Source organism: Sparus aurata, chromosome 16 (genome assembly GCF_900880675.1).
Source record: "Sparus aurata chromosome 16, fSpaAur1.1, whole genome shotgun sequence".
NCBI classification, from domain to species: Eukaryota; Metazoa; Chordata; class Actinopteri; order Spariformes; family Sparidae; genus Sparus; species Sparus aurata.
Genome location: NC_044202.1, coordinates 14,003,674 through 14,025,967, shown reverse-complemented (window position 1 = coordinate 14,025,967; position 22,294 = coordinate 14,003,674). Strand labels below are relative to the sequence as shown.

The window sequence follows — 22,294 nt, the reverse complement described above, 5'->3', positions numbered from 1 at the left end:
ACTACTCATGTTATAAATAGATGTTTTATACATAGAGAACTGCATTTACAGATTCAACTAAAAAAGAACCACAGAATAATAAATTTAGCCACATCTCTGATGCCTATATTGCTTGACGTTCATCTTAAAGTCAGTCAGTCAGGCTCAGGTATCTGATCAGTCTGTCTGGCAGGGGTAGGCTTGTGAGAGATTTCAGTCTGTGTCTCCCCATTTGGGTCCGAATCCGTAATCTGCAAAGGTGCAGCAGTGGACGAGGTGACACTGGAGACAAAAGAGAAAAGACACTTTTGTGCAGTATGCATGTGGGAGGAAGTGAAAGTGACACATTCGCATGTTAGGGGGCAAGTGACTGATAAGAGTTTGACTGATGCTTACGTGACTTCCTCTTAACGGCGAGCCATTCTTCCTGGCTGTCCAGCAGTTCGGTGAGCTTGCTGCACAGCTGAACCTGAGCAACATGCTCCAGCAGCAGGTCTATGATCGGTCCAGCCCATTGACACACAACTGAACTTGAGAGCCACTCACAGAACTGAACAAGAAATAAGAAAAAAAGAAAAGCTCACAAAAAATATAGAAGTTTCATTTGCTGTGAAATCTGGCAATGTTTTTACTTATTTTTCACACCTGCGTTGCTCCTTCTGCTGGCTCAGTACAGGTTAAATGAAGCATATTTTCATTCTGCAGAACATATCCATTGTTGCCAACTCTTACATGGGACCCTGCTGCTGTTGGATGAGGGGCACTGCCGTGTGTACATGTAAAACAAGACAGGGCATCGCAGCCATTGTCCAAAAGGCACTTGAGTAGAGGCAGATTATTCATGCACAGTGCAACAACAGCGGGGAATGTTGTAGCATGAGACGGGATTGTGGTGTTTGCATCGGCCCCTCTCTCCAAAAGTAAAGACACAGTGCTGACACAGCCTTGCCGCACTGCCATCAGGAAAGGACTGACCGGGTCCAGGCTTAGACTAGCGCCTGCCTTTATTAACACCTCTGCTGTCTCGGTGCTGCCGTTGGCGATGGCAAAGTAGAGGGCTGTTGTGCGGCGATCAGCATACTGGACTGAGTGACTGTGGGCCAGTGTGGCGTTTACATCTGCACCTGTCTTCAGCAGCACAGCTGCCACAGTGTGTCTGTTGTGCTCTGCTGCCAGGTGGAGGGGGCTGATGCAACTGTTGCGGAGCCTGGCTCGACTTGTCACTGGGACAAGCAGGGACACAAGCCTGAACACAGAGTAAGGATGTCAACAACACAAAATACATAAAGACAACAAATACAAGTATATTTACTCAAGGATTGCAATTAACTTAGAGTATTCTACATTTCTGCTACTTTATATCTCCGCTCCACTATATTTGGAGGCAAATGTACTTTTTAAAAGTAATAGTATCCCCACTTACTCATGGTGTCCATATTGGGCTGCCACGTGTAGCGGCAGCAGTCCTGAGTTTGTGGGTTTGTTTGCATCAGCGTTTTTAGTCAACAGCACTGCTACCACTTCCTTGTGGCCATTTTTACTCGCCTCGTGCAGCGCTGTGACACCATCACACGTCTGCATGTTCACATCTGCACCTACAGAAAAACATCAGTCCTTTATAACCTTCAAACTGGGATCAGAAATAAGAAAAAAAGTGTTTGGTGCAGAAAGGTACTTTTTCCAATAAGGTAACACAGTGCCCTCATCTGTCCTCGCTGAGCTGCTACAATGAGTGGTGTGATGCTGTAGGTGTTGGGTGGATTGATTGAGGCCCCGGCTCTTATTAGCATCTCACAGATGTCTGTGTTGTCCCTGGATACAGCCTCATGGAGGGCCGTCCAACCCTGACCACACCGCTGGTTCACAGTGGCACCGTAGGACAGAATCAGGCTCACCATGTCCACGCTCTCCAACTCACAGGCTACAGAGACAGACACAACACAGAGTCAATTCTGACAAACACCTGGCTGATACACACTAGAATTTGTCTATACAACTCTGCTGTATACAACTGATGTCTCAGCTGCACCTTTGTACAAAGGGGTCTCTTTGTTCTTGCTGCTGATGTCGGGGTCTGCTCCTGCTTCCAGAAGGCACCGCACACATGACGAGTGTTCACATGAGACGGCAAGCAGCAGGGCCGTCTGCTCCTGCAAGGTACGTTTGTCTACTGAGCCTGGATGGACTGGAGCAGAAAATAAACACATCACACAAACCAGCTCATTTTTGAAAACACTGCTCTGAACAGATCTACATTCTCCTTTCCCCATTAACACTGTATGGAAACCTAAACGATGCTTTTACTGTCATACCCCTCAGTAGGGTCTTCAAGCACTCCGTCTGTCCACAGAAGGCAGCATCGTGCAGAGGTATCCACCCATCTTTGTTCTCCCTCAGCAGGCGGTGAGCAGAGGATGAAGCCGCATCATCAACAGCCTTCACGTCCCCTCTCCTGATGGCGAAGACCACCGGGTCAACATCCCTTTTAAAAGGAGAAAAGAAAAACATTTGCATTGATTTACACTTAAATGTGACCCGTGTTACTGTAGACAGACACTTGGCACTGTTTAAGGGATGATTTTAATGCAAACAAGGACTTTAAATCTTTATATTTAGGTGTATTCATTTAATATGCAATAACGGCTAATGTGATGTGTTACTGAGCTTATTCTATTCTAAAGCGACACAGAGGACCTCAGTTGCGCACAAGGACACACACACACGCACACACACACACACACACACACACACGCACAAGCCTCTCTGTGTCAAACAGCCCATAACAAAAGACTCACTCCGGCTCGTCGCTCGCACCGTCTCCTCTCCTCCCGTCTCCTCGCCTTCGCGACACAACATTATTACATTTACCCCCGGCGTTACGGAACTGAGATAAGTATTCAGAATAGCTGAATTTGGTCATCACTGATCGTTGGTGAGAGATTTGACGGCGGCGTTTCCTCTGAGCGCGCAGCGGCGGCGGAGCAGCGAGCAGCGCGGAGCCGAGCGGGGCTCAGCTGTGCGCACTCAGATTATTTTGGGACTGTATTGTCAGGCCGCAGGGTGACGGGTCTATCCATATATGTCAAGAGGCTCGGACAGCCACAGATAAGGCGAACAGCGCTGGAGATAATGCAGTCTGCACCCAGATGTCGTTTCTCTGCATGAGGTCTTTACTCCATCGGCTGGTTCCCACATTCAGCATTCAGATAATAACAAGCAATAATCTTAAACGGGAACTTCAGAATGAAAAGAAAAAAAAAACACAAAAGAAGGAACAATGACCACTGCAGAAGATATATTATAAACCCACCATAATTCACGAGTCATTCTTTAACCTTAAATCAAATGGACTGTATAGTAAGCAGGGCCGTAACCAAGATTTTAGTGATACTGGGGCCATGAGTCCCCACACTGACAGCCCCCCCCCCTAATAATACTTAACTGACCAAAAAAGTCCTCAATACCCCTCAATTCCCAAAAACAACAACGATGACACGACCTTTGTATCCTCAGTGGAAGCTACAGGTATGACAATAACCTGTGGTTTGTGTTCACACCATTTTCCTTTCTAAGAACATTTGTTTCCATCATATAACTCCTGTAACAGTTCTTACATTTTTGTGTCTTCACTTCGCTATTTAAATGTGATTTGGCAGCATAGTTTGTCTGGAAAAACAACTAATCCTGTAAAAAAAAAAAAAAAAAGTCTCCTTCCCCTTTAAGACAAACTAAGTGGTATTGTCAGTGCCTGCAGAGTCACATGGGCACAGTGACATAATTATTCATTTTTCATGACCTCTGGGCAGAGCTCATGAGCTTCAAGTGTCCAACATTTATTTAAACATAAAGCAGCTCATCCTGTCTTGTGACTTACACACTGATTCAAGTTTAGCAGGCTGCAGCTTCTCCACAACAGAGAGGTGCTTCGCAAATGAACAAACAACACGCCAATCTTTGGCATCTGCAGGAAATTAAATTCATCCCAGCAGCAGATAGTCATATCACTGTCGCCTCTAACTGGTGTAGAAAATAATAACTGCTGCACATTTACAGACAGGCAGCCTGCAGGCGATAAGTACTAGAGCAGTGGTGTTTTCATTCATTCAATCATTGTGTCACATTTCACCTTCAGTGCATGTGAACTACTCAGATACAGCAGAATGACAATTTAGCTTGTTGCTGTAAGATAGAATGTTTTTTTTTATGTGATTTTATAGTTTATTCAATGTTATTTATAGAATATTTATTATTTTCAGGAACATGCCCACCATAAAGGGTTTGTGTTGTCTGGACAAATACTCACTGGTACTCAGCGGAGCTTCACATTTTTAATATTCAGAACAAATAAACCTTGGACAGCCTTCATTTTTCTTTGTTCCTTTTCTTTTGACAACTAATTATCCCAATCAGCTGTTCTGATGATTTATAACCATGCCGTGTCACAAAAATACTAAATGACTTTATGCAATTTATGGAGAACATTTCAAAGAGATTAATTAGCGATCTTTATCATGTTTGGAAATGGAAATCTCACGAGCACACTACACAAGTGCTTTAGTATCATCACTTTCCTCACCTGAGCAAGTTTATCGTTGAGTTGGCTGATGTGTGGCGAGTCGGGGAGTAGACAGCCAGCCTGTCTTTGATATCATTGTTCAGCCTCTGGTAAAGAGTCCTGGATCTGCTGACTGCGATCATCACAGGAGGAGACGTGTTGTCAAGCCAGACGACCCCCAACAGCACGCTGCCGTCTTCTTCATTTACCAGCGATGGAGCTGATGATCCAGACCAGAAGATTAGAAAAGTCAGAACATCAATAACAGCGATTTAAAAAAAAAAAAAGAAAGTCCCTTAAACAAAAGATAACACACACTCAGTATGATAGTGTAAAGCCATACTGTATAAATTAAAGACCACTCTCATTTGACTGCGCTGCAATCTCTACTGGCAGACATAAGAGAGCAACAGCTCAGGCCAGGAGGATAGATGCCTTTTAAGGGCATGTTCAACTGTGTTTGAGTCCACTTGATCCTGCTGCTCGCTGATGTGAGGTCGTGTGTGCTGCTAGAGTGAGTTATGCAGCAGAAAGATGCCATAAAAAAAAACACATAGAGCTGGAGTTACAGCTTATTTGTTTAACTGTAACTATGATTAATGGACTGTTTTTTTCTCCCCTACGCTTTTAAACAAACATGAAATAGACACAAAACGGAGACGGACAGACATTTGGAGGAGGAAAATGTATACAACAGTGTAAAACTTTTTCAATGCTTGAACCATAAATCAAAGACTTCAACTCACCACTTGAAAATGTCAGTGATTCCTCATCCACAGACGCTGCTATGCCATTACACGTGCTGAACCACCTTTATAAGACTGTCTAATGTGCCTCTGTTGCATCCGCGCTTGCATGATGTGAAGTGTGAAAACGTACTTGAAGTGCACACAACCGCGACAGCTGATTTGTTTCACAATCACTTCTTCGGAAGTGTTTGTGAAAAATGCTTCCTGCATCTAAACTGGAAGTGGCCTCTGTCTTTTTGTTTGACACAAACAAGTCCTTCAGCATATCTATTTACAGCTGGAGGAACTAGACTGGACGAGCTCTGAGGTGGCTGCAAAATGTCTTCTGGCTGACAGACAAACTAGGTTAATGATGTTTTTTTTTTTTTTGATTCCAGGTAATGCAACAAAAAAAAAAACAGATGCCAGCACTGTCGATTCATTTGTTGTGTTTGGAGTTACTTTTAAGTTGAAATGTGACAGGAAATGTAGACACACTGTCATGCTACATCCATAAAAATAAACCCAGGTTACATTTATGGCAGTTACATAAAGCTCTAACATTATAACAATCACAAAGGTAGGACTTAGAGCGTTAAAGAAGACAGCAGCCATACTGAGAGGTGGTATTTCAGTGCAACACGAGACATTTTCACAATAACTGAAGTGGAACAACATGGAATCTTTTCCTCAGAACATCACCAGTGTTTTGTTCCCTGTCTCATACGAAATTACAGTACACAAACCGGTCCCAGCAGGAAACGCTTAGGCGAAGCAAAAACTATTAGCAATGGCTCCGTTCCATGTGTCATAGCAGGGCAGGCGCAGGTGTAATTAATATCACTGACCATGGCTGAGTCACAATTAAGTGCATCTGAAAGCCTTGTCAGCGAGCCAGAATACACAGTGACAGGCCTGAAATGTGTGAAGCTTAAAGAAAATTCAGCAATTATCCATATTATTAATCACACCTGCGGTTTTCCTGCCATTTCAAAATGTCTGCTGGGAAAAGAAATGGCCAAGCTAATTTGGATGCAGCCTTTATTAGTGTTATAAATTTAACCTGTGCTTTTTTCTGTCATGGAATATCGAATCAGTGTCTGCCATGCAGAGATAATCATTTGATTTAATATTTTTTAAGTCCCCCCTCATTCAAAAATGTTTTTTTCTTACTACTCCTTCACTTGTTTGACCTTCGCTATACAGAATGACGTGCGTGCAGAGTGTGACAATAACGGGCTGTTTTCTTACATGTCTCAGAAGGAAAGAAAGTTCCTCTGATGCCTACGCATGAGCATGATTTTATGACATCACAAATAGTTTGGAAACCCCTTGTGTTTCAATAAGCAACTTATGCAAGTGTGATGTGGTAATGTGAACAAACACAGAATGGATGTACTTGAAGTACATGTGCTTGTCCTTGATTGTTTTCATTGTATGTAACTTCATAGTCCTCCACTACATCTCTGAGGCAAATGTTACACTTTTTACTCCACTACATTTATCTATTTTTATAAGAAGCTTCTTCAGATACTTGGTCCTCATAGGAAGAAGAATAATCTTTATTTATAACATACAATGTACAATGTAGTGAAACTGGTTCTCTGCATTTAACCCCTCCCAGAACTGACCTAATATACAGTACATGTTTTGATGGTGGGGAAGACCGGAGCACCCAGAATAACAACCTAAGCAAGAATGTGGAGAACATGCACAGTCCAGACAGAGAAGGCCCTGCCCCGGCCAGCTGAATCCAGGACCTTTTCGCTAATAACCACTGTGCCACCACGGATGCCACAAACATATGATGATCTAGATTGAACCCCTCAACAGCATCTAAAGTACTTAAACTTATAACTTAACCTGAAACGTCTACTACAGAAAAATGAGAACACATTAACGCAGCAGTAATATTAGCCCACAAACATCACATATTATAGTAAAACACTGACAGGGACCAATACTTTAAATAGCGTAAGATTTGCTGATAGGGCTCATGTAGTAAGTTGGTTTTAATATGCAGTACTGTTGCTTACTTGAATGTGGTATTGTTACATCAAGAAAATACAAATATTTCTTTCACCACTGGATGCACTGGTACAGTCTGCAGAGAAACAGACTTTAATATGTAAGCTCTTAACTAACTCTAAGAGTTATTTGAATGTTGTGTTTTTTATAGATTTAATTTCACTTTTACTTTTTGGTTACAATTCAGTGTGTGTTACTATGTTATTGTTAAAGGTTGCTTGGTGTAAGTTAAGATTTGGTAAGTTTCAGTATTAGCTTTACTTTTTAAATTATGATATTGGGGGATTTCTCAGGGACGAGATTTAAGACGTTCAATATACATAATACATCAATGCAATCACCTTATTTGACTTAAACCAAAGACATTTTCAGTATATTTAGTTTTTATTTTGGAGAGTATTGTCAAACCCAATATAATTTCAGACAGTACTCTTTATTTCTACATTATAGTTTTTATTTTTATTTCATTCAACTAAAACAGTCTTTCTAACATAGTTTTCATATAAGTTATAATAAACTATAACCTTAATAGTTGAACCTAAAGCAGTCCTGGACCTCAGAGTCTGCAGTCCTTTACTCTTCTGGTTCACGTGAAGTAGAACAGAGCTCGCGCTCTTCATGTTCTCCTCGTCTCGGACCTCTAACGATCTCATTTCAATGCCTCTCATTCAGCCGATGATAAAACAGACCCGCCATGACAACAGAGAAACGATCCCGGCACATTGCCTGTTGTGTCGCCTCCGTGTCCCGGGCAACAGCTACACAAATCCAGGAAAACATCCGGAAGAGACCCTCGGTCGTCCTTCCGATCGTCCGAACACTGCAGGATTTGTGCATTTTTCCCAGGATTCCTGTGCGATATAGACCTATATATTAACATATCTACATAAAACATGACGACTTCTTCACTTCCATTCTTAGACAGCAGCGATCCTCGCCTGAAACTGACGGTGCAGACAAGAGTGAGAAATGTGTTTGTAACACAGTCGGAGGACACCAGGTAGGCCCGTGCTGTTGGGCAGCATGTTAACTTCCTTTCTCTTTAAAAGTCGATTTATACATGTCTCCATTTTCTCCTCAGACACAAAAAAGAGGACAATGTCAACCATATACCTGTTGTGACAGAGGTAAGATACAATTAGTAAGCATGAAATAAATAAAAAAAATACAAATAAGGATGAAATTACTTGCTGTCAAACTCTGCATTTAGGAAATATTATAATAATAAAATAATAATGCAGAAATGTGTATTTCTTTGCCAGTAGGACTTTCTAAGAGCTTCAGTGTTCATGCAGCTAATAAAATTTCTACATATTCAGACTTCCAGCAGAATCCTGGAGACTGGAGTGAACACTTTGCAGAAGACCCTGGTCCTGAAGAAACAGGCCGAGCTGGAGAAGTTGGACAAGCAGCTGGTCCTCAAACGGCAGGAGTTTAAGAGCCGTGTGGAGGCTCTTGCTCAGAGAAGATCTGAACTGGAAGCAAAACAGCAGCAGGTGAATTGAATACCCCCTCCTTAAAGGACAAGTTCACCCAAAAATGAAAATTCTGTTACTGTATCTACTCACCCCTGTGACGATGGACAGTCGGGTAAAGCTAAGTAGTCTATAAAACGCATGTGACTACTACAGTTATTCAGGAGAATGCTGCAACACTATTGCTGTAAAGTTCCAAAAAAACAAAACTTCACCCAACTCTCCATCTGCAAGAGCTCAGCAGACAATGACTGCATTTTTATTTTTGGGTGACCTTAACCTTGAACTACTTGAATGCAAGAATGTTTAAGCAGCAGATATCTATCACCATCCTGATGCAGTTTCCCTTGATGTGTATTCACCCAGACCAAAGAGAGGGCGCTGAAATTCGAGAAGTTTGTGGCTGAAAATGAAGAGAAGCGACGGCGGGCGCTGAAGAAGTATGAGGCCACAAGGGAGCAGAATGTGTTGAAGCAGAGAGAGATAGAAGACCTGGCGGGACAGCTGAAACAGCTTCGAGCCAGGTGAGAAGTTTAAACCTAAGCCTCCAAATGAGGATACATCACAAGTTACCTTTTACCTCAGTTTTACCATACTTCACTTCACAGGCAGCAAGTTTTAAAGGAAAGGATGACAAATTACAAAATCTATGAGGACTACTTGATGAAAACGCTCGAGTATCTCCCCAGCAGTAAGTTTAAAACTGACTTTTTCATGGAACTGTCTTGTGTGTCCTAATCCTAATGACCACAATGCCCAATCCCTTTCAGCTTACCATGATAACGGCTCTGACTCTTTGGTTATGCCCATCATCCGGCGTCATGAGGCCCTGTCCATCACCCACCAGGAGCTGCTGCAGCGGTTGGGGCGCCTGGAGGAGGAGGTGGAGCAGGGCCAGCGACAGCTGCATACCATGAAGCAGGAGCACCGCTTTAAGAAACTGGTCAGACATACAGAGTAATAATGCAGATGTATGATAGCGCTTGGATGAACAACCTATAAGAGTGTGTATGTGTATGTGTGTACGTGTGTTGCAGATGGCCATCAAGGAGCTGTCTGAACTCCAGAGTGAGTTAGAAACCCTGAAAGAGAAGAACAAGCAGGCGGAGGTCAGCTTGCTGACGGAGCAAGGCCTGACCAGAGAGAAGGTTAAACAAGTGGGAATCTTGCATATGGCCATCAACAACCTCGCACAGCAGTGTTATCTACCAACATATGGACCTCTGGAGAACATGAACACACTGACAATGATGGACATGGTGAAGGTAATGCATCAAGGAAATAGTTTGATAAATGTAGTCCTGTTGTATAATTTAGGTTCCATTATAAGTAACCAAGAGTTTGATTTCAGGAGTACATCCTGGACAAGGCCGACACAGAGAAGAGAGCGAGGAGGCTGATGGAGGCGAGGTCTGCACTGACAAGTAGAGTGGCTCTGACTGACAGAAGACAGAGGGCGTCCATGAAAAGCTTCGGCAGCAAAACACAAATCAAAAGTTCAAGTAAAGTCAGTAAAAAGAGCAGGACGACGAGTTGACCTGTACAACTTATTATGGTGTATAGTTTGTTAAGTATTAACTTCATTTTGGACCTTTGAAACAGTAGTTTGACTCTGGAAAAGCCAGCAAATGAACTTTGTGTCATGATTTTTTAGTCAGCATTTAAGAGGGGTCTGCCTCTTACAACTTTGAGTTTGATTGCATAATAATGCTTAATGCAAAATTATATGCACCAACTTTTGCACTACACTTCAAAGCCTGTAGATGTTGTAAATAATGTAATCACGTGTATTTGAGCATCAAAACTTGTATCTCTGGAATATTTTGCATTTTAAAATAAAAGGAACACAGTCAAAGGATGCTTTCATCAGAGTAGCGTGTGTAATGCTATGTTTGCAATTTTCAATTTTAAATGATACAAACAGTAATAACAAGATATTTTAAATGCTGTAGAGTGAGGACTCTGTGTGATATTCTGCATTGTATCCATGAACTACAGTCATGTTGCAGAGAGAATCTGACTCTCCTTCACAATGTACAGGGCGAAATGTTTAATCCATTATTGTTTTCTGGACAGCAAATTCATGCCTCCTGTTGTCATACAGGTTTTCTTACAGACAAAAAAGCAGACAATTATCACTAATTATGTTACAATGCTGCTCATCTGAGCAATGCAGTTAAAGCTGTGAAACATGTTCAGCCCTACCTTTGACATGGATCTGCAGAAGTGATAGTTTGAGTTGTCAGACTGAGAGACAACAACTCTGTTTATAGTAAGTATACTACAGTGATGCCACTCAGGGCCTGAAGTTGCATTGTGGGTAATTGAGGCAGCAGGTTTTGAAAAAGCAGTTCACTTGTCAAGCACTGCACCACTATAACACATTACCCACAATGCAATTTAGCCACTGAGTGACATCAGCGGAGGTGGTTTATCAGATTACATGGAGCCACTTCTGGAACATCAAAATACTGATACTACACTATTTATGCTTTACTCTACTTTTTTCACGTGTTGCAGTTTTACTCCCCAAGACCTAAAAACCCACTTAAATGTAAAGGATAATTGCGAAATATTCTTCATTATTCATTTTCTGGTACTCTATATTACAAATATACAAATACATATATTTCAGAGGGAAATATATTTAGTTTAGTTACTTAAGATATTCAAAACATATCAGTATATATACATGTAGTATTTATCGTTAATGTGTTATTAGCCACACGTCACCCAGATACATAGAATATAACGTTTTAACTTTGGGTCAGATAATACTTGTCGTTTTTTTTTTTTAAACTGTTTTTTGATTTTGTATTTCTAACAAATAATTTCTCTTTTTACTAGAATTGCTGATTTTACCACAAAAAACACAGAGTCCGAAGAGAAGCCAACCAATAACAAGCTAATTGTAGGTTGCCATGTCTGGTTAGACTGCTATGGAATGTTTGTGTCCTATTTATATTGTTTTTATTGTTTCTACTGTTTTCTACTTATACTTTCTATATATTTCTAGCCTATTTAATATACACGTTTTAACCGATGCTCTTTATTTTTACTGCTGCTGTAATGCTGACTTATCTATTTATTCTAAGGCTCTTTTTCCGCCTTCATCTCAAAGGCATGCTACTGTCCCTTTAACACGAACACGTGGTACCTGCAAACATCCGGTTCTCACAGAATGCAACTAAAATTGCAACAATGTCTTGACACGTTTGTGACGCACTGCCTATTTTTTCGCCACACTGCACCTGTAATTACGTGTTCTTACAGTGTGTCCATGCTGCTGAAAGACGGAGGTATGTCCCTCGGAGCTGCCGTTCGGTCCCGCGGACAGTAAAGCTGTTTGTTCCTCGACAGATGGAGGCTGGCTGCCTTGTCTCAGGCTCAGAGGACATTTCTTCGCTGTTCCCTGAGCAAACGCCGGGTGCCAAATATAAAGTAGGCTTTTTAGTCAGGGTGGGGAGGCTTATTGCAGGTGTTTACATGCTTCCCTGTGCTATTATTCACACGCATTGTCCTTTTGTTAGGATCTGAGCAGCCAGTTTTCCTCCGTGAGACAAGTGCGCGGGGATGGGAACTGCTTCTACAGAGCCCTCTGCTTCGCACACTTGGAGTCGATCCTGCACAATGCCAGGGCTTTGCAGAGGTCAGTCATCATCACTGCTACCGTTCGTCCAAAAATAGAAGTAGACTCTAATTAAAGTGTGGCCTTGTCTCTTTGTTTGGCTTTCAGATTTAAGGAGAAAATTATTCAGACCTGCGAAGACTTTTCTTCTGCGGGATTTGATGAGAGTTCCTTCAAGCACCACCTCAACAACGTAAATAATGCATTTCTTGTCCTCTCACAGTCACATTACTTATAATACTGAAGAGGTAACATTAATTCAGTAAAGCAAGGATTCAAATACGTCTGGAAAACAGCATTTTATCTTCATAAATATAAATGAAAACTCAGATATTAGGGGTATTTTTTTGTTGGGAACTTATTAATACAGAAATTATTGTATGCCAAGCAGTAAAACACAATAACACACAGATAAGCCAATTAAAGACGGGTGATAGAGGCAAAAACAGACAACCCTGTGAAGAAGAGGCCTTCAAAACTCCAGTTCAGGCTCCTGGGTATTCCATATCATTGTCCCCACAAAGTGGGTGTATTAAAATGTAATATATAAAGTTATAATAACTTGGATAAATGAAAATGTTTTTAAAGTGTGTGTCAATCTCAAATCTTAAAATTACACTGATTGCAAAGCAAACTTTGGCTCACAAACTATCTTCCGGATGGAGAAGTCACTTTTCTAATATTCTATAACGTCCTTGAAGCTACCATCTCATAGGATTGTCCACATTGTTGAGGGAAGCTGAATGAAACAGGGAGATCCCACTGATTTTGCACCACATTTTAAATAATTATTTCTACTATTCTCTGTGTTAAGGGATATTAACCTGCTACTTGCTGCTTATTATATAGTTGCAGGACAAATACCTAATAGTGACTGTTCTCTTGAAGGTGGTCTATGTTGTAGAGCAGTGTCAGGCCGGTGAGCAGGAGGATGCGCTCCTCCGGCTCTTCAATGAACACCTGACCTCTGACAGCGTGGTGCAGTATCTCAGGCTGCTCACTTCAGCACACCTTCAAAACCACGCCGACTTCTTCTGCAACTTTGTGGAGGCGCCCAATCTGCAAGTCTACTGTCATCAAGTTAGTGACAAAGTGTTACTGCCATCTAGTGAAAAAATAGTAGAGCATCTTTAACTGTCCAAGTTTTAACTGAGCGAAGCAAATATAAATGACTTGTGTGTTTTTGTTCTCTTCATTCAGGAAGTGGAGGCCATGGCCATGGAGTGTGACCATGTGGACATTTTAGCTCTGTCACAGGCGCTGGACATCTGCATTCACATCGTCTCCATGGAAGGCGATGAACAGCTGGCCCACCACATCATTCCAGAGGGTGCTGAACCCTCCCTGCACCTCCTCTACAAAACATCACACTATAACATTCTCTACCCGCGACCTCAACACTGACCAGAGATCCAGTATGACTCCACTCAGGAATATTGACTGATGAATAGATTCCCTGCTGGGCTTTTAGACACTTAATGAAAACAGATTTTTATAAAATCTTGCAGTGTACAGCCATTCAACAACATATGGAAATACAGTTTTTGCACACTGTGCAAGAAGTATTTAGATGAGTTGCAAAGAATGTATGTAAAAACTACATAAATCCTTTTTAAAACACATTTCCATTAACATGTTACTGCTGCTGTCCTTTCTTCTGCTTCTTTTTTTTCTGCTGTGGTGGAACACCTTTCTTTAACTTCTGATTCTTCTCTATTGTAACGCTGGCGAGGGCACTTTCTGTCCTTGCCCGAGGCATGTGAGGCAGGGACAGCTTTCCCATTTGAGTGGGGTATTTGGTCTTTATCAAATTCTTGAATACAGGCTGGGAGACCAAATGCTTCAAATGCTTTTTCATCCCCTTCACCATCTTCTGCTGTTCCCTTTCATCGTCTTCATCCTTTGCTCTACCTGTGGACATAGGCGATGCATTCAGCTGTCTGTATTTGAACATTTTTAAATAAACTGAATATGTTACAAAAGGTTTGCTTACCAAGTAAAAGCTCATCATCCAGGTCAACCTCCAGGGCCTCTGCTGCCTGTCTGAACCAGGAGTTGTGGTGCTTCTCTCTGCTGTTGTGGAACTCGACCTTCTCGATCTGTCTGGCCAAGTTTACTCGCTCCTATAGAGGAAAAACGGGCAATAAACTATCTAATAGAAGCTCTTTGAATGTGTCATTAAGGCACAATGTAGTCCTGGATCTCACCTTGATTGCGTCCATGCATTTGGCCTCTATGGGGAACATGGGAAGCTCCTCGTCCTTCCCAAGAGTCTTGTAAATCTTTTTGAAGTTCATCATGTCGTCTGGGCCTATTAGCAGCAAACTGAGACCCTCTTTGGTGGCTCTCGCTGTTCTGCCACTCCGATGGACGTACGTCTCAGATGTCCTGGGAACCTAGTCAGTGTTTGCGTTAATTAGGATAGCTGATTATAGGAGACAGTTGTCACTGGAATCCAAGTAACTGGCATCCAAAATTATAAATTGTATAGACAACAGCTTACCTGGTAGTGAATAACATGCTGAACATTGGGGATATCCAGTCCTCTTGCTGCCACATCAGTAGTTAGCAGAACACAACTGCGAATGACATTTTTACAGAATATTAAAAAGGGCACTATGTAATTTTGGAAAGGAAATTCGAACTCAGAATTTTAAGATTTACAATATTAATGAGGTAATAATACAAACATGGAAATATTATTTTTTCCATATCTGAATAAACAAACCGTTAATTAAAAGTTGACAAATTAATATTCTGATCTTACATTAAGTACATCACAATGTGATGAATGATTATAGTTCTGTATTTCTTTGCCAAGATGGCAGCAATACAAGCACATGTTCAGACAAGTCAAGGTGCACTCGTGTCATCACCACACCCTTCCCTCTGAGGAGTGATAATTTAAATAAAATTGCACTATTGGAAGGACTTACTTCCATTTGCACAACTACAGAATATATTCTGGACATCTACATTAGCGATGGAATTATTCATCGGAAACACTAAGGCCTTTTTCGCTCATACAAGGTAGACTTGTTAGGCACTCAATTGCAGTCAATAGATTTTTATATTTCACCATAGGTAGATACAAAATGAAGTCCCAGCTTAAGACAAATACCCTCAGGCTCCTGCAGCAAGTACTTGCAAAACTCACCTCTCCCTCTCAGCAAACCGTTCCAGGTTTTTAAGGCGTTGTTTCTGGTGCATGTTGGCATGAAGAGGCAGCGGAGTGCAGTCCAAGATAACCAGCAGGGAGTTGAGTCTCTTGATACAGTCTATACTGTTGGCAAAGACCATGGTGCGGCCAGGATACTGGAGCAAGAAGTAATATAGGAAAAAGTCCTTCTCCTCCTTCTGACAGTGGATTTGTGTCTCCATCAGGGTCTCAACAGTCGCCTCCTTCCTGGTGAGGTCAACGATTTTGGGTTTGGACTTGATCCCCACTCTCTCCATGAGAATTTCCAGCTTAGTCCTCTGATCCAGATTCTTCTTCTTTTTCTGCAGGAGGCGGGTGGGCAGGCTGCGAGCCATGGTCAGTGTGGCTGAGAACACAAAGGTTTGCCTCGTGGGGTTGAAGTGCACCGTGTTAAGCATCTCCAGCAGACTCTCCAGCTCTGCAAAGTGGCCTCTCTCAACCATGCGATCTGCTTCGTCAATGACCAGGCACCTGTAGAACAACACAACCAAGAGTAGTTGATGATAAACAAGCCATATCTATTCCTATATCTATTCATATCACTGAAATATTCATCTCACTTCTGATATCCCTCTTTCCATCTGTTGTTAAGAGGTCAGAATAAAACATGCATTGTGCAGGGTTTTTGAACAAAGAGGAAGATAGGCTTTGTGGCATTCAACATTTAGGTGCTTTAGATGCAACTGCACAATTGCATCCACAGCTGTCGGCATACTACTGAGGATACAAGCTCCTACTCAGACTCTGAAAAGAAGTCAAATTGAATAAAAAACAAAGTACCAACCTCTGGTATCTTTTTGGCTTTCAACAAATATTTTGCTGCTGTAGTCTGGCTTTTTGTTTGGAAGTGATTGCACAGGGACCCCTCCTCCAAATAGCAATAATATGCCGGCAGTCAATGCTAGTTTTCTTGGCTTTATTGAGGCTTCCGCTGATGATATTGTACTTGAGGCCCCACAGGACGTGGATGTTAGTAAGTCAATGCCATGGATACCCTGGATTATTATCTTAAACCTATTCACGCACCGGTAATTACATGGCAATTTACTTGAACTATAAACATTTTATTAAGTTTGTTTATTTAGTTTGTTTAGGCATAAAAGGAAACACCAGTCAATGAAGATCTTTCTCTTCTGATTAAAATGTATTCCCCACAACTACATAGTGCACCTTTAAGACTATGACCGGACCTTTTTGGCCTGAAAATTGAACTGAGTTTTTAAAAAAGATCCACCAACACCCTGTTCCAGAAACTTATGGCTCATTACTTAAAATCCTTTTTTATGGGGCTTTTGCTGATTTGTTCCGAAAAGTAAATTATTAGAAAAATATTTAAATGAACAAAAGTTATACTACATTATTTTAAGTTATTGTATTTTTTGTTCAGTGTGTGAGATTACCTTTGCCCGATGTAATGCAGTACAGTGGGATGCCCTTGACTTTACTCAATTTGATCATTTATCTGTGATGCTACAGTTACATCCACAAAGCAATACTGAATTTGAACACCCAATTATAGTAGACAAAAGTGCACACTGTGACTTACTTGAGCTGTCTCAAGTTCATCAGATGCGGATGTTTCTCCTTGATCAAGTCCCACAGACGTCCTGGAGTGGCAATAATGATCTCTGGTCTTCGCTTCAGCATCCGTCTTTGCTTCTGTTGAGCCATTCCACCCACCACGATCGCCGTTTTGATGTCTGCACAGCAGAAACATCTTGAGCATACTGTTATTCATAATTCTGTTTAACTACTCATAAATCTTTAATGACTTACCTGTGAATTTTGCGACTGCATCAATATGGTGTTTGACCTGCACAGCCAGCTCTCTGGTGGGAGTGAGCACCAGCCCAAGCAGAGGTTGACCTCGACTACCAGCAGGTTGTCCTTCTCCTTCAGCAGCCTGATCAAAGTCAAACTCTGGATTTTCAATTACTTGAACACATCCTAGCCTCTCATCGTCATCTTCACTATCACGCTCATCTGTGTCAGACTGATCCTGCCCCGTGATGCTATCACCGCCTTCCTCATCAGCTATTGTGTCTTCCTCATCATCCCCTTCTACTGTGGATTCAGCTGCCTCTTCCGTCTCCTCCTGTGTGGACTCCTCCACAGCAGGTAAATACAAACTCTCCACCTGTGTGGCTGCTTTAGTGTCGTCATCAACAGGCTTTTCTGAACTGTTCCTCCACTCCAGGATTGTGTGGATCATGGGAATGCCGAAAGCCATTGTCTTCCCGCTTCCTGTAATGAAAGCGCTCATTTCAGCTTCACTTAAGGAAATATGCAGAGTTCAGACTGTTACAAGATAAAAAAGCAAAAGGTGTTTTATCTTACCCGTCTCAGCTGCCCCCAGGATGTCCATACGATCCCTGATAGCGGAAGGCAAAGTCAGGGCTTGAATAGGTGTCGGTGTAGCAAATCCAAGACTGCTCAGCGCCTTTAGCACAGGGGAGGGAACAAACAGGTCCTTCCATGCACTCACATCAGCATTTTTGTCATTAGAGCCACAAAGTGCTGCATTTGTCCAGTTCTTTTGCTGCTTTTTGATTGGCTTCGTCACTTTATCTTGGGCTGGTTTCTCTTCTTCCAGAGCGGGAGGTTCTGACGTAGACTCCTGGTTTGTTTTGTCTTCTTCCAGAGCCTGAAGTTCTGATGAAGACCCCTGGCTTGGCTCTGCCTCTGGGACTGGGACTGGGACTGTATCCTCTGTTACCTGCTGCTTTGCTTTCCTTTTCTTCTTTTTGTTGTTCTTCTTTGCAAGTTTTGATTGAGCATCAGGGTCTTGGCTAATGGCTGTCTCCTTTACAGCGTCGTCTTTAGCCGTTTCATCTTCCCCTCCCTCCTTTTCTGCAGCTACATCCTCCTGTGTAACTTCTGCAGAAATGTCATTCGGTTGGGCTGATTCCTTTGCATTTGGTTTCTTGTTTTTCTTCTTCTTTTTGGTTTTTTTCTTGGCTGGTTCAGCTGTTTGCTCTCCATCTTTGCTCTCCGCATCCACCTTCTCCCCAGCCTGCTCCTCTGCCTCGCTGGCTTTTCTTTTCTTTGCCTGCTTCTTCTTCTCCTTCTGCTTCTCCTTCCTCTTCTCTTTCTGCTTCTCCTTCTTCATCTGTTCCCTTTCTGCTTTGGCTGCAGCCTTCTCGGAGTCTACCAGGCGGTAGTTTGTCAGCTCTTCAAAGCACACCAGACCCTCCATGCCCTCCTCGGAGAAGATGCTGGGATCAAGCTCCACAGCTTTCCAGCTGCCTTTCATATGGATGCTCCGTTTGGCTCGCTTTAAAAGCCCAGAGGACAGCTTGGCTTTCGGCTTCATCTTCTTCGTCTTCATTTTCCTAGTGATTCGTCTCTTTAAAAGTGAGCTGTTAAAGCGTATGTCTGAAGTTAGCAGCTAGCAGCTACAGTACCGAAGAACTCCAGCTAGCTAACTTATGTATAAACTGCTTTTAAACTATCAAATACAATGAATATATGAAAGCATAGACAAGTAAATAACGCCTATAAGTAAACACTATCTAAAAAGCGTTACCTTTATCCAACGTGGTGTTTGGAAATGTCAAAATACAGCTACAAACGATAACAGCCACGCATGACACGAGGGCGCCGCCATGACAGTGTTGATCACGTGGTTTGAAAAACTTTATCAGTCCAAAAAGAAGGAACAGTGATTTCTGTCCTGCAGGCTGCTGCAGTTGCATTTATATTACTCATGCTTATTTGCTCTTCAGCGAGGGTAACAAGCTGTCCCTGCTGCTGTTTGTTTGAGTCAAATCCCGTTTTATCAGCAAGACAATACAGTATCTTTGAATCATCCAAGCCCCTGTTGGTCATTTACTAAAATGATTCAGAAAAAAAAAATATATATTTTCACACATATCTGATCTGACTGAGCCAGTGTTAGAAGAGGGAGAAGTCTTATTAGGAGTGGAACAACCCGTATTAAAAGCTTTATAGAATGTAAGTTATGGCTTTAGTAATCAGCAGCAAAGAAAATGTTGCCAGGTTGGGAACATAAAGTAATACATTGTAAAAGTCACTGGTTATTGGTTTTGAGAATAATCAATTGTGCAGTTATGATTATTTAAAACTGTTAAAGTTATTATTATTGTGGCTTATCTATAAAGTATCAGTACTGGTACTGTTGCATTTAACTGACGACTGCAATTTAGGTCATTCGTTCATTTACTCATTATGTGGAAAGTGGTTCAATTACTGTAATGCTCACATGCATAGACCCAACAATGACCTCATTTGGTATTGACAATGTTATTTAAGAAACAATGAATTTATTTTAATAAATTCAAATGAAAGGCACACTGACATCATTTATTTTTTTTAATAGGTAGCACTAACTGTATAGATAGGCTTTCAGAAAAGACCAGCACAAGCATTTCAAGATACATTTAAATTTTTAGAAAAATGCATGTAAATAGCCCTCCAAAAGCCTGAATAAACACAATGTCATGTGTGAGCACAGCACAGTCATGACTGCTAGTTTTTGGTGGGGTCGATCACCCTGCCCATGAACAGCACGCAGTTTGTGTCTTCATGGTAAATGAAGAAGAAGAACGGTTTGTTGACAGTGAAGGTCCTGGGTAAGGAAAATGGAGTAATGCCAATTGTTGTGGCTGCTGCAGCAGTTGTCCCGGTCTCATCCACCTCGATCACAGCCTTGTGCAGCACCTGTGATTTTACGAACAAGATATAAAGTTCATCATCTGTGAAGTTAGAGTTTCCAACATGGTGAAATAAAAAAATAATAAACAACTAACCTCTGACACTTTGAGGCGGCCGCTCTTACTCAGCTTTGTCAAATTTGCTGAATTACTGAAGACGCTGGCCATGCCCATTTCTGGAAGAAGGTTGTGGAGGGAGTAAGACTGCTCCATCTTGAATTTGGGAATGTGGACTTCCAGTTTGCTGTAAACAAGACATGCCAAGAACACTCACTTTTTGATATTTTGTCTTTGGACTTACAGTATGTTGCTGGAAGCAGATGTTACAGAGTGCACCACACAGAAATAAGAACAGAATGCAGAAGAATGAATGGTAGAGAGGGTAAAGACAAGTTTTAGAACTTACATTTTTTGCAGCTTTTTGATACAGCTGAGGAACTTCTCAGCTGTGATCTCCTCATCTATTACAGTGTAGTCCACGCCTTTTTTGGGCAGCAGAATAAGCATGGAAACGCCTTCCTGGTATGGAAGCTTCAGCCCTTTGGCACCCAGAGAAATGTCTTCCATCATGTAGAACTTATCCTCCATAAACATCATCGGTACTTGCACAACGCTGTAGTTGTCGATGTAGAAGGGCGCACTCTCAGTGAAATTGGGATTGAAAGGCATCTGCCAGGCTCCTGCATAGAAAACATTACTGTTAGTTTAATTGTGTACACTGTAGGTCAACGGTCAAAAGGCAAATGGAGTTCAGTGTGCTTTGACTTACCCTGGAAGAAAATGGTGTTGATTAACATGAGTTTGGTCGCTGAATCCAGGCTGGAAATCATCTCTGTCACTTTGTCATGAGTCCTGTGCTTGACATACTCATTGATGAAGCGGATAGCCCCTTTTGTGTCGCCAAAGTTTACGCTTTTGATGTCAGCACTGAAAAACTCCTTGATCTGGTCCTCAAACATATTCTGCACCTCAAACTGCGGGGCCATGAAGAGGGCCATGCCTTGGTCCAGTTTCAGCGATCCATTCTGTGTGATGTTCTCATTGAGGAGCTGAAAGAGTTTTGGGATGAGTTCTGGCTGGTCAGCTTGCTCCAGCTGCTCCAGGTTGAGTCCCCTGAGCATTTCATCGCGTGTGACACCGTCGGAAGCCATTAAGAGAGCGGCAAAGCTGGTAGAGATGCTCAGAGGTGAGAAAAAGATGTTCTTGTCATGGAAGCTGGATATTTTTCTGTAAAGCTCCATTGCAAAGTCCATATTTTTGAAGGAAAGATCTGCGATGGTGGCGCTCGGAGCGTGTGCTTGTTGGAGGGGAGCGAGGAAGCACATGAAGGTTACGATGGGAATAAATCCCATCTTCATTTTGTGTACCACCATGTTTGGAGTCTGAGAAAGGTATGGGGGCTCAAACTGAAACACGCAAACAGATAGACGTCAATAGATTGTTTTAAAAAAAGCACTATAAAATAGTAACACAATGACGCATCTACAAATACTAAGATCTCATAAATAACTTGAAGAAGGTTTAAAATGCAATTCATACTCGTGATCGAGAAAATTTTTTTCCAAGATTAAAGAGCTGTCATACGTACCATTCAGCTGGGCCAAGATTATGTGCGGAATCTCCATCTACTATTTGGGGATACAAAGTGCAAGTGTGCTCTGTGCGTTACTCATTAACAGTGAAGTTGTGCTGCTCCCAATGGCGTCAGAGCTGTTTTTCAGACATTCAGTGCCTTTTCCAGACGTTATGGATTATGTCCAAACTATTCCATACAGGCTTGTGCGGCTGCAGGCTTTTGTTCCAACCAATCAAAGGTACACCTGATTCGACCAATCAGCTAATTGAAGACTCCGATCTGCTGATGAAATGAGTCGAGCCTGGTGTGCTCCTGAGGGTTATTTCTATGGTCCAAAGTTTTACATATGTCTGCCCTCTCTCCAATATACTGGAACTTTGTGGTGCTCAAAGTGCCAAAAACAAATCATTTCATAATGTCAACAGCAATGTCTCTTTCCAGAAAATCATGACC

At 41.9% G+C, this 22,294-nt stretch overlaps 5 protein-coding genes and 1 long non-coding RNA gene across 9 annotated transcripts; 2 read left to right on the top strand and 4 right to left on the bottom strand.

Moving 5' to 3' along the window:
* Positions 1-5: 5 nt before the first annotated feature.
* Positions 6-5,484, bottom strand: asb2b (ankyrin repeat and SOCS box containing 2b). Of its 2 annotated transcripts, XM_030442997.1 has the most exons (9): positions 5,281-5,484; positions 4,556-4,754; positions 2,292-2,461; positions 2,009-2,164; positions 1,655-1,900; positions 1,403-1,574; positions 625-1,225; positions 376-529; positions 37-261 (listed from the first exon to the last, which is right to left on the bottom strand). In XM_030442997.1, the coding sequence occupies exons 2-9, from the start codon at positions 4,675-4,677 to the stop codon at positions 131-133; spliced, it is 1,752 nt and encodes a 583-aa protein (XP_030298857.1). In that variant the 5' UTR covers positions 4,678-4,754; positions 5,281-5,484; the 3' UTR covers positions 37-130. The 2 variants fall into 2 exon arrangements, with proteins under 2 accessions (XP_030298854.1, XP_030298857.1); XM_030442994.1 differs by lacking the exons at positions 4,556-4,754; positions 5,281-5,484 and adding an exon at positions 2,775-3,188 and having other exon boundaries at positions 6-261.
* A 1,322-nt stretch (positions 5,485-6,806) lies between these two features.
* Positions 6,807-9,657, bottom strand: LOC115565874 (uncharacterized). Its single transcript, XR_003980920.1, has 2 exons — positions 9,541-9,657; positions 6,807-8,765 (listed from the first exon to the last, which is right to left on the bottom strand). It is a non-coding gene; the product is annotated as an uncharacterized LOC115565874 (long non-coding RNA).
* Positions 8,163-11,825, top strand: ccdc197 (coiled-coil domain containing 197). 2 transcript variants are annotated; one of them, XM_030391508.1, is made up of 9 exons: positions 8,163-8,290; positions 8,372-8,417; positions 8,610-8,786; positions 9,132-9,289; positions 9,374-9,456; positions 9,536-9,708; positions 9,803-10,030; positions 10,117-10,272; positions 11,613-11,825. In XM_030391508.1, the coding sequence occupies exons 1-9, from the start codon at positions 8,184-8,186 to the stop codon at positions 11,619-11,621; spliced, it is 1,137 nt and encodes a 378-aa protein (XP_030247368.1). In that variant the 5' UTR covers positions 8,163-8,183; the 3' UTR covers positions 11,622-11,825. The 2 variants fall into 2 exon arrangements, with proteins under 2 accessions (XP_030247368.1, XP_030247367.1); XM_030391507.1 differs by lacking the exon at positions 11,613-11,825 and having other exon boundaries at positions 10,117-10,845.
* Positions 11,826-11,918: 93 nt separating this feature from the next.
* On the top strand, positions 11,919-14,375 carry LOC115565873 (ubiquitin thioesterase OTUB2). The gene is made up of 5 exons (XM_030391509.1): positions 11,919-12,206; positions 12,296-12,414; positions 12,502-12,586; positions 13,282-13,473; positions 13,594-14,375. The coding sequence occupies exons 1-5, from the start codon at positions 12,126-12,128 to the stop codon at positions 13,795-13,797; spliced, it is 681 nt and encodes a 226-aa protein (XP_030247369.1). The 5' UTR covers positions 11,919-12,125; the 3' UTR covers positions 13,798-14,375.
* On the bottom strand, positions 13,869-19,234 carry ddx24 (DEAD (Asp-Glu-Ala-Asp) box helicase 24). The gene is made up of 9 exons (XM_030391503.1): positions 19,119-19,234; positions 17,930-18,951; positions 17,369-17,836; positions 17,139-17,292; positions 15,551-16,063; positions 14,897-14,972; positions 14,601-14,789; positions 14,387-14,516; positions 13,869-14,304 (listed from the first exon to the last, which is right to left on the bottom strand). The coding sequence occupies exons 2-9, from the start codon at positions 18,918-18,920 to the stop codon at positions 14,030-14,032; spliced, it is 2,796 nt and encodes a 931-aa protein (XP_030247363.1). The 5' UTR covers positions 18,921-18,951; positions 19,119-19,234; the 3' UTR covers positions 13,869-14,029.
* A 665-nt stretch (positions 19,235-19,899) lies between these two features.
* On the bottom strand, positions 19,900-22,082 carry serpina10b (serpin peptidase inhibitor, clade A (alpha-1 antiproteinase, antitrypsin), member 10b). Of its 2 annotated transcripts, none has more exons than XM_030391505.1 (5): positions 21,859-22,082; positions 21,035-21,672; positions 20,672-20,945; positions 20,362-20,509; positions 19,900-20,272 (listed from the first exon to the last, which is right to left on the bottom strand). In XM_030391505.1, exons 1-5 carry the CDS (start codon positions 21,888-21,890, stop codon positions 20,081-20,083), a joined length of 1,284 nt encoding a protein of 427 aa, XP_030247365.1. In that variant the 5' UTR covers positions 21,891-22,082; the 3' UTR covers positions 19,900-20,080. The 2 variants fall into 2 exon arrangements, with proteins under 2 accessions (XP_030247365.1, XP_030247366.1); XM_030391506.1 differs by having other exon boundaries at positions 21,035-21,671; positions 21,854-22,081.
* Positions 22,083-22,294: the final 212 nt, after the last annotated feature.

Bases quoted from the DNA above. Each gene is read 5' to 3' on its own strand.
- ccdc197 (XM_030391507.1), top strand. From the start codon at position 8,184: ATGACGACTTCTTCACTTCCATTCTTAGACAGCAGCGATCCTCGCCTG. The intron at 8,787-9,131 runs GTGAATTGAATA...GTATTCACCCAG, and splicing joins TGGAAGCAAAACAGCAGCAG to ACCAAAGAGAGGGCGCTGAA. The intron at 9,709-9,802 runs GTCAGACATACA...CGTGTGTTGCAG, and splicing joins AGCACCGCTTTAAGAAACTG to ATGGCCATCAAGGAGCTGTC.
- LOC115565873 (XM_030391509.1), top strand. From the start codon at position 12,126: ATGGAGGCTGGCTGCCTTGTCTCAGGCTCAGAGGACATTTCTTCGCTG. The intron at 12,587-13,281 runs GTAAATAATGCA...GTTCTCTTGAAG, and splicing joins TCAAGCACCACCTCAACAAC to GTGGTCTATGTTGTAGAGCA. The intron at 13,474-13,593 runs GTTAGTGACAAA...CTCTTCATTCAG, and splicing joins TGCAAGTCTACTGTCATCAA to GAAGTGGAGGCCATGGCCAT.
- asb2b (XM_030442994.1), bottom strand. From the start codon at position 2,899: ATGACCAAATTCAGCTATTCTGAATACTTATCTCAGTTCCGTAACGCC. The intron at 2,165-2,291 runs GTATGACAGTAA...TTTCTGCTCCAG, and splicing joins CTTGAAGACCCTACTGAGGG to TCCATCCAGGCTCAGTAGAC. The intron at 1,575-1,654 runs GTACCTTTCTGC...GTTTTTCTGTAG, and splicing joins GTGTTACCTTATTGGAAAAA to GTGCAGATGTGAACATGCAG.
- serpina10b (XM_030391505.1), bottom strand. From the start codon at position 21,890: ATGGAGATTCCGCACATAATCTTGGCCCAGCT. The intron at 20,510-20,671 runs GTAAGTTCTAAA...TCTTGTTTACAG, and splicing joins ATCAAAAAGCTGCAAAAAAT to CAAACTGGAAGTCCACATTC. The intron at 20,273-20,361 runs GTTAGTTGTTTA...GTAAAATCACAG, and splicing joins GCCGCCTCAAAGTGTCAGAG to GTGCTGCACAAGGCTGTGAT.
- ddx24 (XM_030391503.1), bottom strand. From the start codon at position 18,920: ATGAAGACGAAGAAGATGAAGCCGAAAGCCAAGCTGTCCTCTGGGCTT. The intron at 17,837-17,929 runs GTAAGATAAAAC...CTTTCATTACAG, and splicing joins CCTGGGGGCAGCTGAGACGG to GAAGCGGGAAGACAATGGCT. The intron at 14,305-14,386 runs GTAAGCAAACCT...CTATGTCCACAG, and splicing joins GGATGATGAGCTTTTACTTG to GTAGAGCAAAGGATGAAGAC.